Consider the following 15,792-nt stretch of genomic DNA (forward strand, 5'->3'; position numbering starts at 1 on the left):
TCGTGTTCCAATGTAAGGTTGAAGAGTAATTTGTAGAGTTTGGCGCGAGAGATTATTTTCGAACTGCGTCGCCGCTTAGTTGACGAGGGAAAGATTATTTAACACCGTTTCGAGGAGAAAAATTATGGCGGATTGCGTTCACCGGGAGCCATAAATACGACCGCGGCTCCAGCCTGCTCGACGATACGTAATGAATGCTTTATTTTGCAAAAATGTTTATCTCGTTCGCGCGAAATGTCCGAGAACCGGTCCGACCGGTTCCCTCGACGACCGCTTTCGGGAATCGGAAACAAACGTCGACCGATATAGAAGTTTCAGTGATATAAGTTTGCGAGGGCAGAGACGAGAGAGGCGAGGAGTTTCTTGGCTAATATGGTGATCACGCTGCTCGAAAAGAAATATAAATAACCCATACTCGAGGGGGGCTTTCACCTTTGGAGCCCGAATCGTTCGTGGTTCTTTGATTTATTTCTCGTAGAATACTTCAACGTTGGTCGTTGTAAAAGTCAGAGTAAAACTTACGGGATAACTAGTCGTTAGACGTCGTTTGAGAACTAGGCGTTGGATGTGTGCCGAAAGCAAAGAAATTAACTCGATACGCAAAATTTTAATCTCCGTGCTTTTCGATATCTAAAGTCCTCGATCCGTTCTCCAATGATAAGACGATGTATCGGCTGACTAATCGCGTCATGTGATTGCACACCGCTCCCCTTAATTATGTAACCTTGCGCGTGTGCGTTCGTGGCCCAACTTTGGTCTCTGTTTGATTTGAAACACGCGACGGGGAATAAATCGCGTATCGTGCGTTATCTGCCGCGAGAGAACGTTGTAAACATTGTTCGTCACGTGTAGAAAGTTTGATCGTCGACGACGACGTGCAGAGACATTGATCCACGCGGCACCGGAACCACCCTTTATCAATTAAACGAGGGCTCAGCTCCGATGGAAGCCGCGCGATTAATTATGGATGATCGCGAAGCGCGAACAAAGACATCGGGGAGCACCTAATTAGCAGGAATAGATCATCGTAGCTCGAGGTTTTCGCGATTCGACGGAATCTTGTGGCACGAAATTCCACCGTTTTCCGGGCGTATTCCGCTGAGGGAAATCCTGCCATTGTATTAGCTCGCAGAGTCGCGGGACTCTAGGAGGAATATGCCAACAGTGTCATGCGAACAATGTCGAGCGTATAAATGAATAATGCAGCCGTCTAGCCCGGTTAACAGAGCTCCCCTTGGCCGTGACAGTGAGTCAGGCTTCATTTGGAAACCGCATGAAAGATTTCGCGAGAAATTCGCGAGAGCCGCGTCATGTTCGTTGAATTGGACGCGCACACATCAACCTTTTGTTACTCGTCGCGAACACTCCCGACCGTCTCTCTGTAAATTATAATAATAATACGCGTCGTTGTCGCGTCAAATTTCCGTACGTCGAGAAAAATGGAATCGAGCGGCAAAGAAACGCGTGGAATAAAAAATGAGGTACACGGTATTATTACTTATAATATTTCAACTACTTCCGAACAGAGAATGCGAGAGAGTGTATAGTCTGGGAAAATAGAAAATAATAAATGACGGCGAATATGAGAGGAATAAAAGCAAACAGCATTGAGGCTCGGAAAGACAAAAGTTGGAAAAAGGAGAAGAGAATGAACAGAATGTCTCTTCGAAAGAGAAGGTGTTTTCACTTTGAGAAATAAAGAATTTCATCGCAGATCGACGGGTTCTCCCGTAGGAACCGCGTTTCAGGAGGATTCTCGATATATGTATTGCCTTTCTCTCTTCGCCGGAGCCTCGTTCCTTCCGTTCGTGTAGTATTCTTTTCACGACGAGTCACGAATTTCTTCTTTCAGACGCTCGGTGCATGAGATTGGAAGGGGCCGTAAAGTAGAAAGAAGCCCCAGCATTCGAATCTGCTTCTCCCGCAGGAACAAAGAGACTCTGCACCGTCGGTGCTATATTCGCCGAGCTGGACGGTGTGCACTCTCCGGATCCTTATTTACGCGATCCTGTTATCTTCGGTTTCCTCCTTGCCGCGTTTTTCTCCGGGCTCTTCGGCCGCGCGAAAAGAAAACCGAAGGACGCGACTCGGAGAATTTTACCCCACCTCCAGTGGAGTAGTAGGTGCGTTCTTTTCTTACTGCGAACGGTACCGTCGTACATCGCGTGCAGTCGAGAGTAAATTATCGCGGACCCGAGGGTGGTTTACTGCTAATTGGTTTGTTAACGTCGTGTTTACCTCCACCGAGACGACGCGCCGGTCTTTATTTCTTTCTGCGTCGTCCGTTGTTGCGTGTATCGCGAACGGAATGCCTCTTTAATCCCAGACGAAAACCAATGACCGGTGAAAATGGTTGATTTAGTGGAAACCAGATCTCGTTTCGTCTGGATATTTTTCTTGCCCCCGTGATTCGGGTACCATCGTTACTTTCGATCTCTCGCGACTCCTTCGACCCCTTAGAACACACCCTTAAACTTCCGTTTCCTGACACGCGTATTTTTTGCCCAGCGTGAGACAAATTTGATACCTACCCTCTTGCCGCGTGGTTAAGATCGCATAAATATGCATCGAGTAATTATTTAAAGCCATTTTTGGCGATTCGCTGTGCACGGTTAACATTTAATATTTGGACTTTGGAAGACCAAGGACGAGAAGGAGCGTTCGATAGAGGATTTTTAAATATTTTATGCGCCAGTCAAGAGGTCGGTCCGATATATCCATAACTCGTGGCGATATTCGTGGGAACGAATCGCTCGATACGAGTGGCGCGTTTTTTTTTACCGGCACGTATCGGCGTGTACGGTGTACCTCAGCTTTAATATGCAAAATTCGTTTCGTGTTGCGTAACTCGATTATGTGACGGGGAGAGTTCGCGAAAGAGGCTATTACGAAACGGATCGGCCGTAGTCGGCTCTGTGGCGCCGTGGATTTCGAGTCGACCGCCGATCCTCGCAGGCTCGTACGCTCCGGCTGCCGGAGAGGAGGCAGAGAAGGAATTTTTTAATTAGAGGCGATGGACAAAGGTTACCTGCACCGTTGTGCGGCGGAGAGTCCGCAATAACGGCGTCCTTCTGACAGCCTACAGTCGACGCTGCCCGATCCTACGCTCCGCGATACTCAACGTCGTCTTTCATCGAACTTCCGTTATCCTAATTAATAGGGAAATACCTGTCGGTTCGACTAACAGAACGTTTTAGCCACTGTGGCATTGTCACAACCAATACAACTCTTCGTGAAAAGCCATTTTGGTGTATAAATTATATTTACTCGAGCAGTTTTTATTTATCGTAAAATATTTCAGTTTCAATTTCTATTCATCATCCCGGGTCAATAAGATTAAATCCCGTTTCGATACCACATTACGCACGTACACGCGTTCACCGAGGTCGAAAATATTTGTGGTGCTTGATAATTTATCTATGAAATAATAACCATTTATCAGCGAATGACATAAGTTTGAGGAAGACGCAATATGTTTGTAAATTTTGCGAAACGATAAGATTGCGATCGCGCCCATCTCGTTTCTTCGTTGCGCAATTAGTCGGTGGCTTAAGTTCAACGCGATAAAGAATTCCGGGCCACACGGAGCCCCGGTAAGCACCGTGTGTAATTATTTCGATTCCATTCCGGCTTATTGGGCGGGATTCGTCCTCGTATCCTGGCGGAGAGTATCATCACGGTCCCTCCGCCGCAGCTTCCCAATCTTCCTTTCGGCCGAACGCGTTTTAGAAACCAGTTTCACAGCCTCGATGTAACACCCTCTTCTCCCTCTCGACGGACAACGCTCGGAAACCGCGCGTGCAGAAACTGCTTTTTCGGGCCCAGGTTCCCCGGAGCGTTTCTCCTAGAGGTGTCGATAACGTTTTAGATAAATATCGATAACCTCTTGGCAGCTGATCGAAGCGTTTTATCGCGAACGTGTAATATTTTCGACCGTGCCACTCGAGTCATCCTCGATACCTTCGATAAGATCCGAAGAGGAATTACATAATATTCTCTTTAAAATACGAACGACTATCTCTAATTAGCTCGCGAGTAATGCTATTTTTATTATTACAATATCAGCGTACACGCTTGTGTAATTAATCGAGAGTAAGTTTCTTTTTGTAAATAAGGCCGTACCACCCCATCGCGAGGACAGTTTCTCTTCGTTACGACGTAATGATTTCTTTCCCTTTGCCCTGTTTCTATGTGCTCTGCATTTATATCGAACGATAACACAGTATTCATAAGGATATAAATATTTTGAGAACGGATCTAAGGGAGTCTGTCGAAGGGTGGGTCGAGCAAGCAACAAGGGTCCGTCCGTCGGATAATTATTTGTAAACTCGCCATTATGTTTCCCCGGAAATTTCTCGTGTATTCTCATCGAGCTCTTCCCTCCTCCGGGATATTTGTCCGCGGCTGGTATCGAGAAAATGCGACACCGTCTCCGGAGGGAAATACAAACGTTGCGTTGTGATTATCGGGGTAGATTCTCTTGGCCGTGCTCTGGCGTTTACTTTGCACCCTCGATTCGACCGGTTCCGTGACATCGTGACGAGTCACTCGAGTTGCACAAAGCCGCGCGACGATTCACCAAAGGATTTCACCCTGGCGCTGCGTCCCCCGTCTGTGGCGGTTTAGAGGGGCGATTCCTGAATTTGACACACGTAAAAATTGCACGCTTTTAAGCCGACCCGTGGACTTCCGACGTCGGCGACAGTGTCAAAGCCAGGCTCTGACAAAGGGGCGTGGGCAGGACTTAACGAAATACTCGTGAAAAGATCGGTCTGTTTACGGACACGCGTTATACCGGCTGGCTGACATCCTCGATGACACGAACGACACCCTTCGACTTCGGCCACCCTTCCCTTTTTTCGAGTACCCCACCCCCCCTTGGAACAGATATACACACATTCTGGGTAGTACATATTACCGAAACCGCTATTGAGATTAAATATTAGCGAACTACGTGGGATACGATGTTTGGGGAACTACTTTGAACCTTTTTTAAATACTTGGGACATTTCTGATGCGATAGATACTCTGAAAAAATAAAAATAGCTTGGTTCGATATCGGTTACGCAATAAATCTTCGAATCCGTTCGTCCCCCCTTCTCGCCACACATTCGATACCTCGATACGATAATTCGACGGCGAGAAGGATCTGCGACGGGGCTTGTGTGTACACAAAACGAACGTGTTGCGCGGCTTAGGAGGAATCTTTCGGGGTGGGAACACAGGATTATGCTCGGAAGTTTTACGGATCGCGGCGGGGCAGCTGCCCTTCCGCAGAGCAAACTCCAAGTTCGACGCCTGTCAGAAGTTTCCCTAGCTTCTTAGCATCCTTTGCACCTGATCGCTTCCGAGTAACTTGCCCCCGTGTAATCCTTCCAATTCGTGGAACGGCAGGTTCTCATTCGGGGCGAAAACTGTCTTCTAGTGTGTTTTTCCCATTTCCATACTTTCGTTGGATTACTGTACTCGACGCTTCTCCCCCTTTATACTTACTTTCTTCACTTTTAGTCACCACTATTTTACTCGTGTTTTCATTTATGTTTCAGTTGAGTTTCTATTTAATCATATAGTACTCTGTACTCTAACTTAGGGGTATTTGTTACTATTGAAAATAATACAAAATATTTTTAATTTATATTTATTTTAAAATTTAAATGATTATAGCCTTGAAAGTGAAACATATATTCTCATAACATCTATCCTTTCAGTTTGAAGTAAATGTAAATTTGAATTATTCCGTCAGGGAGCACTGTCCAAGACGTAATAAATGATCCATCTTCGACTTCCAATCTTCTTCTACGATTAATAAACACATCGTATAATATCTCGGCGCATTTGCTTAACGGTTAAAAGTTCCAAGCTCGATTTGTTCTGCATACTCTTTGAAACGCTTTCCGCTAAGTAGCCGGAGCCACAACACACGAGTCGTGCAATTTAATCTGATTATACATCTTCTATGGTTGACAGTAGGAGAAAATGATAGATGAAGGTGACGTTACTTTGTCTGCAAATGCAATTGCATAATTTGGTACCGACTCCGAGTATAGAACACTTGAACGTTTCAATTATGTATTTTTGCACCAGTTCGAAGCATTATTTCCTTGACTGCGACTGATTGAAAAATCGTCGAAGCACCTCGTCGAAGTATTACTTCGTCGAAGGTCTTTGCGGTTCGACCGCGTTCTGCGTCGCTTTTTTACTACGCGCTGTCAATCGTGAAAGAAGACACGTAACGATCCAATTGCGTGACTCACACGGTATCAAAGGATCCGAATTAATTCGAATCAAGCGCTTGAAACTGACGAGCAACAACCGCGAAGTATCCGACTCTGACTTCGATGAAGCTTCGCAGGTCTGTGGAGCAGCCAAAAATAAGGGACACGAGTTTCTTGTTAGCCGCGGTTGCCGAAGTTTTCGAGGGGTTGCAACTACCCTTGGAAGTTTCACCCGTCCGACTGTATCTGGAAAACTATCCGACGGGGAAAGAAGTTTGGAAAGTTTCCGCGGCGAACGTTCGTATCGCTTTTTTATTAGATGAATTACGGGCGTAGAGTCGTTTTACCTAACCCGACGACCATGCACCGCGATAAAATAACGCGAGGTTAACATTATTCGCGATAAATCTTCGCAGGAGAGTCGTTTTCGCGTCTTCCCGTTGCTTTATGAAATCGTAGTCGCGCGATCGAGCGTATTTATGCACCTCCGCGTCGTTTTCGCTTAATTAGCTGGTTGGGATCCGAAGCCGGAGGAAATTAGCATACAATTAAAGCGGGATCGCGTATAAGGCCCTGTCGTTGGTGTGGCTCCAGAGGATCGCGGGTTCGCGAGTCGATGCACGTACCATGGATGACCAGTGTGTCGTCTACCGTGTCTCGTCATTCGCGAAAGTTGCCTTTTTTTCTGCCTCCTCGAGCCTCTTCGCCATTTCGCATACTTACACCGCCTATTAATAGGAAACCTCAAACCGACCGGAAGAACCGGTCGGCCCCCTCCCCTCCCCTGATGTCTTACGATCTTTGTTTGCAACATTCCACGAATCGAAGATTCCTTTCCCCGGGGATTCGAAAGCGGTGTTCAAACGCGCGCGCTCGGGACAGTAAAACGCATCGTTTTCTGCCATCCTCGCATAGTTGCAGAGTGTGTGTTTCCAAGCAAAATTCTGATCTTTCGCCTCTCTCGATCCGTTTTATCGTATCGTCGGACGAACGAGTTCTGGAACACAGTCGTGGAACGTGTTAGGTCCCGTGAACGATCATCAATGTTGCGAACGAGACACACGGACTACGCAGGTGTGTATAGCAATCTTCGCGCGCAACCTTGCAAACTCTGAATATAAAATTCTGATAACATCTCCGTGGACGGAAACGACCGAGTCGAGAACACGTAAGTCGGGCTGTGTTTCGTCTCGCGGTACGAAATCGCATTCTCCTGCGGGATACGGGTTACGAGTTACGGGTTACGGGTTGCGGGTTGCGAAACATACATAGTTCGTGAAAATGTTCGCGACACCTCCGAACGAACCGGACGCCTGCCATTGTGCCCGAGTTGGTTCGAGAGCCAGCTTTCCATTATCGTCGCTCGACTCATTAGCGCACACCTGCGAGAGCTGCTTTAGGAGAATTCGAGCCCACGGTGCGCACGCACGCACTTATGTCTTCTCTTCCCACACGACTCGCACCTGTGTGCGCTCCGGAGACTCGTGGAAATTGCAGCCAGGCAGCTGGTCCCCGGCACAGAAGCTTCCTCCTTGGTAGAATCCTCACGTCCTTCGTAAGTAATTCGTGAAGCGAATCATCCAGCAGCCTCATCCTGGACGGTTCGAGGACATCCGGACACCGAGCCAATCTTCAGATAATAACAATAGTTTTGTCTCTGAGCAATATGTGGTTGGATTTAAAAGATTTTGAAGCTTTCTAAGATTGAATAATTGTCCAATTGAGCAGTGAAACTTGCATCGTCCATATTTTTATACATTGCAAATTCCCTCCTCCTGTAAGAACGTCGATCGAACGCGCCGGATATCCGATCCGCAACGAAATTATTCCCACGACCGGGGATTATCCGGGCCGCGGTAATAATCGGTCGCGTTATCTGCGGCGCGCAGCTCGTTTTTAATGCAACGCGACCATTATCTCGCGACGCGCCAGCGTGATTTCTCGCTGTTTTGTGCATCGCGTCGCGTCACAGATACGCACCGACACGCCCAGCGGGAACGAGCGTTTGTTTTTTTCGCGCTCCGGCTATATAGGTGGCTGGGAGTGCAAATAGCGGGGGCCGTCATTGGGAACAGAAACGGAAGGGTATCTGAGTCACAGGAGAGGCTTATCGCCTAACTGCGCAAAAATGCCTCGGGCGAAAAACATCGTCGTTAATACGTCGATTGCAGCCGCGTGACGCGCAACTCTCCCCTCGCTCGACGATGCAGATGGACCGGGACTTTATTCAATTTTTTAATTCCCCTCTGCGAAACATCTCGGTCCATGATCGATCCTTTCATTTTTATCCAACAAACAACGCGTGAACATGTTTCATTTCGTCATTTGACTTCTCAACTTCTCGCTTGAAGCTCGTTATTGATACAGAGCGTATACATACGATCACAAAGGGTGAAGGGTTAATTTATTCGGGCTATAGGAAACGAATTTCTATTAAAACTCCTTTTCTGTTTTCTTTATCTCTCTCTCTTTCTTCAAATCTAGTCTGCCGCGATCAGAGGCGCCGAAGAAACGCGTGCCTGCGTAAACAAGCGGTTTATCGACTATAAATACACGACTCGAGTGTGTACACAGGTGTCACGCGTTGCTACTCAGGAGTTGTCCGGTCGCGTGTTCTCTCGGAGTCGATCTGCGTCGTGTCGGCAGATTTCGAATTACGAATAATATCCCATGTCGCGACCCGTTCCCGCATCAATTTCCAAACGTTTCGTAACCCATGTTTTTCATCTTCGCTTGAAAATACACCTAACACTTTTACCTTGTAATTATCCAGAAAAATAATTTCCAAAAAGGTCTTGACGCACGATTCAAATTAAAAGTACCGTTTACATTGTCCAAGGTACTCCTACTACCTAATTGTGATTTTACAAAAAGAAACTTGTCTTCGATGTTGTCTTCGGCTTTTGTTCGTCGCGTGGCGATCGTAAGTCCACGCCCTCGTCCGTGACACTCGACGTTTCGACGAACGTTCATCCTACGCATACGTAGTAGAAGCCATTGTCGTGCAGCGCGACCAAATAAAAAATTAAATCTCTCGAGAGCGATCGTTCAGAGTCCCGTGTGATTCGAATTTCGACAACCATTGCCGAATAACACCGAGAGAGTCCCGCGGCCCGCTCAAAGCCGGGAGGGATAGGCAAATGGGGACTGATTAAAATTCCAAGGATGGGCCCGCCTGGCCTTGAAAAACTTAACAAGCTGCAGCCCGGATGTGTGTAACGCACGCGTCCTTGCGGCGACGCACCGGGTTCGCAAATCACTTTGCGAGACGCGTGCGCGACCTTGGTTCGAGTACGTTCCGTTTCCTTGGGACTGATTCTCTCGCGGATTGCGCAAAATGCGTTTGTTGTTCGGATTTGTTGTACGATCGCTGCAACGCCTACGCCCAATTCGGTCGACGGATCATGTAACACTCTTCGTTGACTCTATACTCTCAAGCTCCAAATGTTTCCTTCTACTTATCAGAGTCGATTGGCCCAAGACTCATCTGGTGCCGCGTAGAACCGAATGCTTTGTGACCAAAAAAACACTTCTGTTTGAACATTAATAAATTAAGATCACTCTTACAAATGGTGAATTTTCTAACCGTCTCATGATACAAAAGTCAGTTCCTGTGACGACAGTGTACGTCTAAAGTTTCTTTCCTGTTGTGACCATGGGTTCTACGAACTCCTCGCGTGTTTATTATACAAGGATAAGAGTTCGTTTTCACTCTCGCCTTTCTTCTGCAGATGAACCGCTCAGTTTAGAAACCGATTTCAGACCGAACGGACCTCTAAGATATATTTTTGCGTTACGAATAAACCCTAAATATTCTACAGTAAAATATTGTTTAATTCTCTACAATTCCAATACTAAACAAATAAAGTTAGCAGTATCGATTGTTCGTCGAATGAATGTCGTAAATAAATCAACATACGGTTTCGTCGTGTCTGTAACCACATTGCAAACACGATAAACACTTGACTGTTGATCGTGGCACGCGCCGTCGGGACTTAAAATCGCTGTACAAGGAGTTAATTAGGAGAGTCTTTGCGGTTGCAGTAGCCGACGAAACACGAATAGCGTGGAAGGGGTAGCGAGTACGTTGCATGTATCCGTGGCGCGGATTGATGCACGAAGCGAGGCGCAGTAGTGTATTTCAAGGGACGGTCGGCGGCGTTTCGCGGAACCGGAATCCGATTAACCGGCCGCAAAGTCCGCAGGCGGTAAATTACAAAAGAGTCGGTGCTCGATAGAGACAGATAAGGCATGAACTCTGACGATGCACGCAATGTCACGCAACGCGATACGGTACGAAGGGGGTGTTTGGCGCGTCCCGCGGGGGTACAGGACGGTCGTCGTCATTCATGTCGGCGAGGAACGAATCTACGATTACGAAAGACTTCCTAGAAATATAAACCGAGTACAAGCGGCGGACTGATACGCGGCAGGCGTATCGCGGCGGTGTCGGGTTGCAAGAACTGATTCGCTTGCGAATATCCGCGTAATATACGGCTCCGGTTTCGAGATCATTGTAGAAGCATCGGCGGAGGGTTGTGCACACAACTTTTCCGACAAAGTACATAATGGCCGTCGTTGTCTCGCGAAGAGATTTCGTCGCGATGTTTGCTGCCCGGCTGGAATAATCGCGATATCTTTCGACAGACTGTTCGTTGATCTTCGATCGGTTCTTCGAGTACGACGCCAGAGCCCGTTTCTATACAAATTTCCTACGGGACGATAAACTTCGAAAGAGACTCGTAAAATGATTGTATCATAACTCGTTAAAGTTAAAACCAGATATAAAGGACATCGCAGTTTCTGTTTCGGAGGAGCCTTGGTACTTCCGGTTACCATCGCGACCACCCAAAATCTGAGATTCGCCGATATCGTCGACCAGAACGGGTAAACCGGAGATTGATCGTTCGGCGAAAATTATAATTTGGGAATTAATATTCATATCTGCTACCATCGGGTCCCTCTCGATGGAAAAAACTCGGTTCGGATACTTTGCGGAGTACGTCATGGAAAAGTTCAAAACCGCTGCTTCGTTCGCAAAGGCTTTTACGTGTATTTTCAATACGATCGAGTTTGCTAATTGTCCGATTATAATTTCAAATTGACGCAATCAATTTCACGGTGTAACGATACGATTGAATTGACTATAAATAGGTGTTGCTCGATCACGGGTGATTTCCTGTTCGACAAAAACTATTTTAAGAAACCGCCGATGAAACGAGAGTCGCACGGTTTGTATTAGCCCGTGGCTATGGGAACAATGAGTATGCTAATTAGTAACTAGGAGTCTTAATAATTAGACGATATTTGATTCTCTTTCTCTAAAAAAATTATTGGACCTATCTATCTCGAACTTTGTGTTTCCATTTGTTTCATTCAACTGTAACACAAAGCTCTACTTATCATCGCGTACGAAACGATAAACTCTCAAACAAAAGAATAACAGTTTTTCAGATTTCACTGGAATCTTTTCAATGTTATGCTTTTTCCTCGTGTTTTGTACACAGTTCTGTTGATTGCTAAATATGTCAGGATTTGCACAGCGAGGAAATTGATTTATGGCGGTGTGTGCACAGCTTGCCTCGCAACGCGATAATAAATTCATGCCTACGTTACATCCACTCTCACATTCCGAAGAACATCCTGAAGCCACCAATTGAAGTTGAATTATAGTCTGTACGATATTCTTGGGGTCCCGAATCTGTAGTTACGAAAATGAACGGAGTGAACACTTCGAGCAAACATCACCGAGCGAAAATTCAAATTTTTCGAGCGTCCAAAGTTAGTGAAAGTCTTGTAATGATAGGACTGTTGAACGCTGATAAGGAGTGTCGGTTTCCTTTTCGGGTCGTTCGGAAGTGACGCGCAGCTTGCTCTCGCGTCAAGGTTAGATAATAATTTCGTTTCTGATTGAAACGCTCGTGTAGCTGCCATCCCAATCGCGTTTCCACGATAATGTGCACGGCTGGGTGGCCTGGAAACCGGTTCATGCGGAATATAAATTGAATCGCGAAACGGTCCTTTTTTTCACCGTCGTCGTCGTATATCGTATCGAGCTTAATGACCAGCGATCGGTTGTTTAGGATCTCGACCGCGGGTTCCTTTTTTTCAACGATTCTACTCGACGGAGTCTCGGGAATTAAAAGAGAAAGTTAACACATTGGGACCCCGTCCGTCGACGATAATGCTCTCACGATCATCGAAATGGCAAGCTATGCAAATACAGTGCCCCTCGATAAGCGGTGAAGTCGAAAAGATATGGATAATTCTGTGTTTAAAAATAAATCAAAAACACGGAATGAAATGCTTTCATTAAGTTAAAATTAAATGTGTTCCAGAGCCACCTCTTTTTTCGATATCGTACATTTAGTCAAACGATTTATTTCCAGGTTTAGTAAAATTTTCGTTTCTTCTGGAAAGTGTACTTTCAATAGTTAGGTGGACAAGTTTGTCGACAAAATTAAAAAATTTCAAATCGTTCTGGAAAAATTATTTTTGATTGCGGGGGTTAATTACAATCATCTTTGGTGAATAGACACACCCCCGAAATCCTACATACTTTCGAGAAAAAAAATTCTAAAATTTTAACGAAGCCTCAATCAACAGATTAGTATTCTTGATTTTCGTCTTATTTTGGCCTCTAGAATCTCCCATTAAAATTTTTCCCAGGGGTGGTCGAACACCTTGCATACACGATGCAGCCGGAGGCCGGAGATAGCGTTGGTTCGTCGTGCTCGAGGGGCCCCGATCATTGCACGTTCGCGATCGTTGCTAATTTGGCGCGTTTCGCGGGGAACGGACACGCGACGCCGCGATTCCCGGCGACCGGCGAAATAATGACTCTATTGATTCCCTGTTTCGCGTCGGGGCTTGCGCAACCGGCATTAGTCATCGCGAGAGTCGGAACGCGACCGAGAGGCGACGTGTAAATGCCGGTGATTGAAAATAACTACGCGCGCGAGCGCGGCCCGGCCGTTGTAAATTAATTACGGAGACCGCGTCCGTATTTGTACTCTCTGCCTTTCGCAATCGAACGTAAACATCGAGTTTTCGAGCGCAATTATGCGACTCCGTTACACCAGATATGCAAATTGCCCGCAACCTTTTTCGGTGACGTCGAATTCGATCTCGTTTCGAGTTACCTCGTTTTCTAGTTAATAGCTCCGAATTGCTCGATGTCGTGTATGAAAACGACTGTACTGTTAGAATCGACAATTTTGTGCAATTTTAGAACTTTTCCAGCGCTTTGTTTAAACCGCCTGTTAGGTTTACTGCCAAAATTTGAATCGTATTAAAAGAAATAATACGATGGACCCAGGGAGCCTTTGATACGAAGATTGTGCACTGATTGGTTAAAAAAAAATGAACTCGAACAGCTTGAATTGACTACCACAAGTGGGAATTTAAATCGAACGTCACGCGCAATCGTGTCGCCGTGTAAGCGCACGACGGCCAGAAGGACAAGCATATTCGTCGACACAATCAGTATTCCAAAACGAGCATTTCTCGTTTCCATCTCGCTGGAATTCGGTCAACGCACCAAGAACGCCGCGGATCGCGTTGCATAATGCAACTGCGCGCGATCGTTTTTCTCGGGCGCGTGTATATGCGTCGTACGCGACGACGCCGCGTAATATTTTCGTGACCCCGGTTGACATTGCCAAAAACTACCGATACGGGCGGCAATAGAGCACGGTCTCGCACGAGCAAAGGCCAAGGTTAAGGTCGACCGTTTCCCCTCCCGCCATCCCGTCCAACCATTCGTTCGCCAGGCTTGTTGTCTTCCTGACGCTCTGACGTAACTTCCTTCCACCAATTCGACCTCTGCGGTCATCGTCACGAGTCGCAACCGTGCTCGCGTTCGCGGGAACCGAAAATGCACACCCGTGTTTTTCCACTGCAACCATTCGACGCGAATCAGTTGCGAGATGGCAACGTTTTTCATTTTTTATTCCATTCCTTTTTATCATCTCGGTTTATAATTTTTATACGAATAAAACCATACTTGGATCTTAAAAATTCTGCTTTTGAAATATTATTCAATGAAAATAATTATTAATTGCATTTTCAACAATTCCATTAACGCAACGGTAATATATAGGCCCGTACACCCAACTTTGAATTCTCTGTTTGCTAAATAAAATCTAAATTATAAAATGAAATTATATTTCGCTCGACCGGAGTGCTGTCGAATCGATAACTGCTCTCGCCGGATGAAAGTTTCCCATGGTAAATTGCTATACGGAGCTTTCAATATTCCAATTAAACGTGTTTGCCTTCGAGCATACAATGTTAAACGGACCGATTTCCATTCCAAAGTGACCGAACTTCGTTCCGCCGCGAATTTCGGACCGTCGAAGGTGTATCTGTTATCGAGTTGGACGTCGGTGCCAGACTCTGCAGTAAAATCGGACGTCAGGCTCGGCCGTGTGTGAAACTCCGATAGAAACGTATTCGTGGCAGACGTTACAGAAATTATCGGACGGGAACGATTCCGAGCTTGCAAATTCCCCTGTCTCTCTGGATACATTCTGCACTCCACGGTCAACCGTGTTTCGACGAAACTTCTGGCTCCCGGGAACTTCCTACGGCTCGCCGATCCCGGAGGGTGGCACGTTCTTCCGGGGATAAATTCTCCGTCCGTTCGGGAGGGTTTATATTTCACGACGCGCGGGAACCTTCTTTTTCACAAGCGACGGTGCCAGGAGTTACGAGAACACGCGTGCATACTCGTTTTCGTCGGCTCGTAGGGATAAACGCGGGTCCTATAACAACGACCCTCGACTTACACGATGTACACGGAGGGTGATCAAGCGAGGGAGAACCCCGGGAATTATTATGTATCGCGAGAAACATGCCCGGGAACCCCGACTTTTCCCACGTCGAGATTTTAAAGCCGTCGTTTGAAAAGGCCATTACAAAAGGTCGATCGAATTTTTTTATAATGTTTCGTTCCTTCGTTCATGGTAACTTTGGTGTTAACTGTTCTACAATCTAAGTCTAACGTGGGAGGATAAATGCCAGTTGTGAATTTTAACCGACAATTTATGTTGTTAATTTGTTCGCAGGCAAAGCTGCGGCGCGAACGGGATCTTCTCGCGTCGTCTGGACTTCAGCGCCTTCAACAGTCTGCCTCGCACCAAGCTGAACTCCTATCACATTAAGGTGAGTGATTAACCGGATACGTGCTTGATCCACGCCAACGTCGTCGTGCTCGCTATTCCGCGTTTGAGAAAAGTTAGACGAGGGAGACGCGCGTGCGCACGGAGGTCGGCGAAAGTTTGAAACAGTAACCCCCGCTATAGAGCGCCAGGAAAGCGGAGAAGCGAACTATACGCGAGATTCCTTAAAGCGGAAGGCACGCGATAGAGCAAGGTCAAGGCGTAGAGGAAGATCCTCCCGCTTTAAACCTTCCTCGAGGAAATCGTGTCGACGGTCTTTCTCTTTATCAACGCCCAAAGGAAAACAATATTCTGATTATCGTTGATAATAATTTGGAGTAACTATTTGAAAATATTATTTTTTATTTCTCAACTCTGGAACTAGAAATTAAAACGATAGATTCTTGAAGAAATTC

General features: G+C 46.3%; 1 protein-coding gene across 1 annotated transcript in view; it reads left to right on the forward strand.

Moving 5' to 3' along the window:
- The window catches only part of LOC122394878 (headcase protein-like), a 169,214-nt gene that overhangs the window by 12,055 nt on the left and 141,367 nt on the right, over nt 1–15,792 (forward strand). The window contains exon 2 of the mRNA XM_043392064.1: nt 15,284–15,380. Coding sequence (XP_043247999.1) covers nt 15,284–15,380 — 97 coding nt within the window. The remainder of the gene's footprint in view (nt 1–15,283; nt 15,381–15,792) is intronic.

This window comes from Colletes gigas, unplaced genomic scaffold, assembly GCF_013123115.1.
Source record: "Colletes gigas isolate AHSC1104 unplaced genomic scaffold, ASM1312311v1 Colletes_gigas_Sc00004, whole genome shotgun sequence".
NCBI lineage: Eukaryota > Metazoa > Arthropoda > Insecta > Hymenoptera > Colletidae > Colletes > Colletes gigas.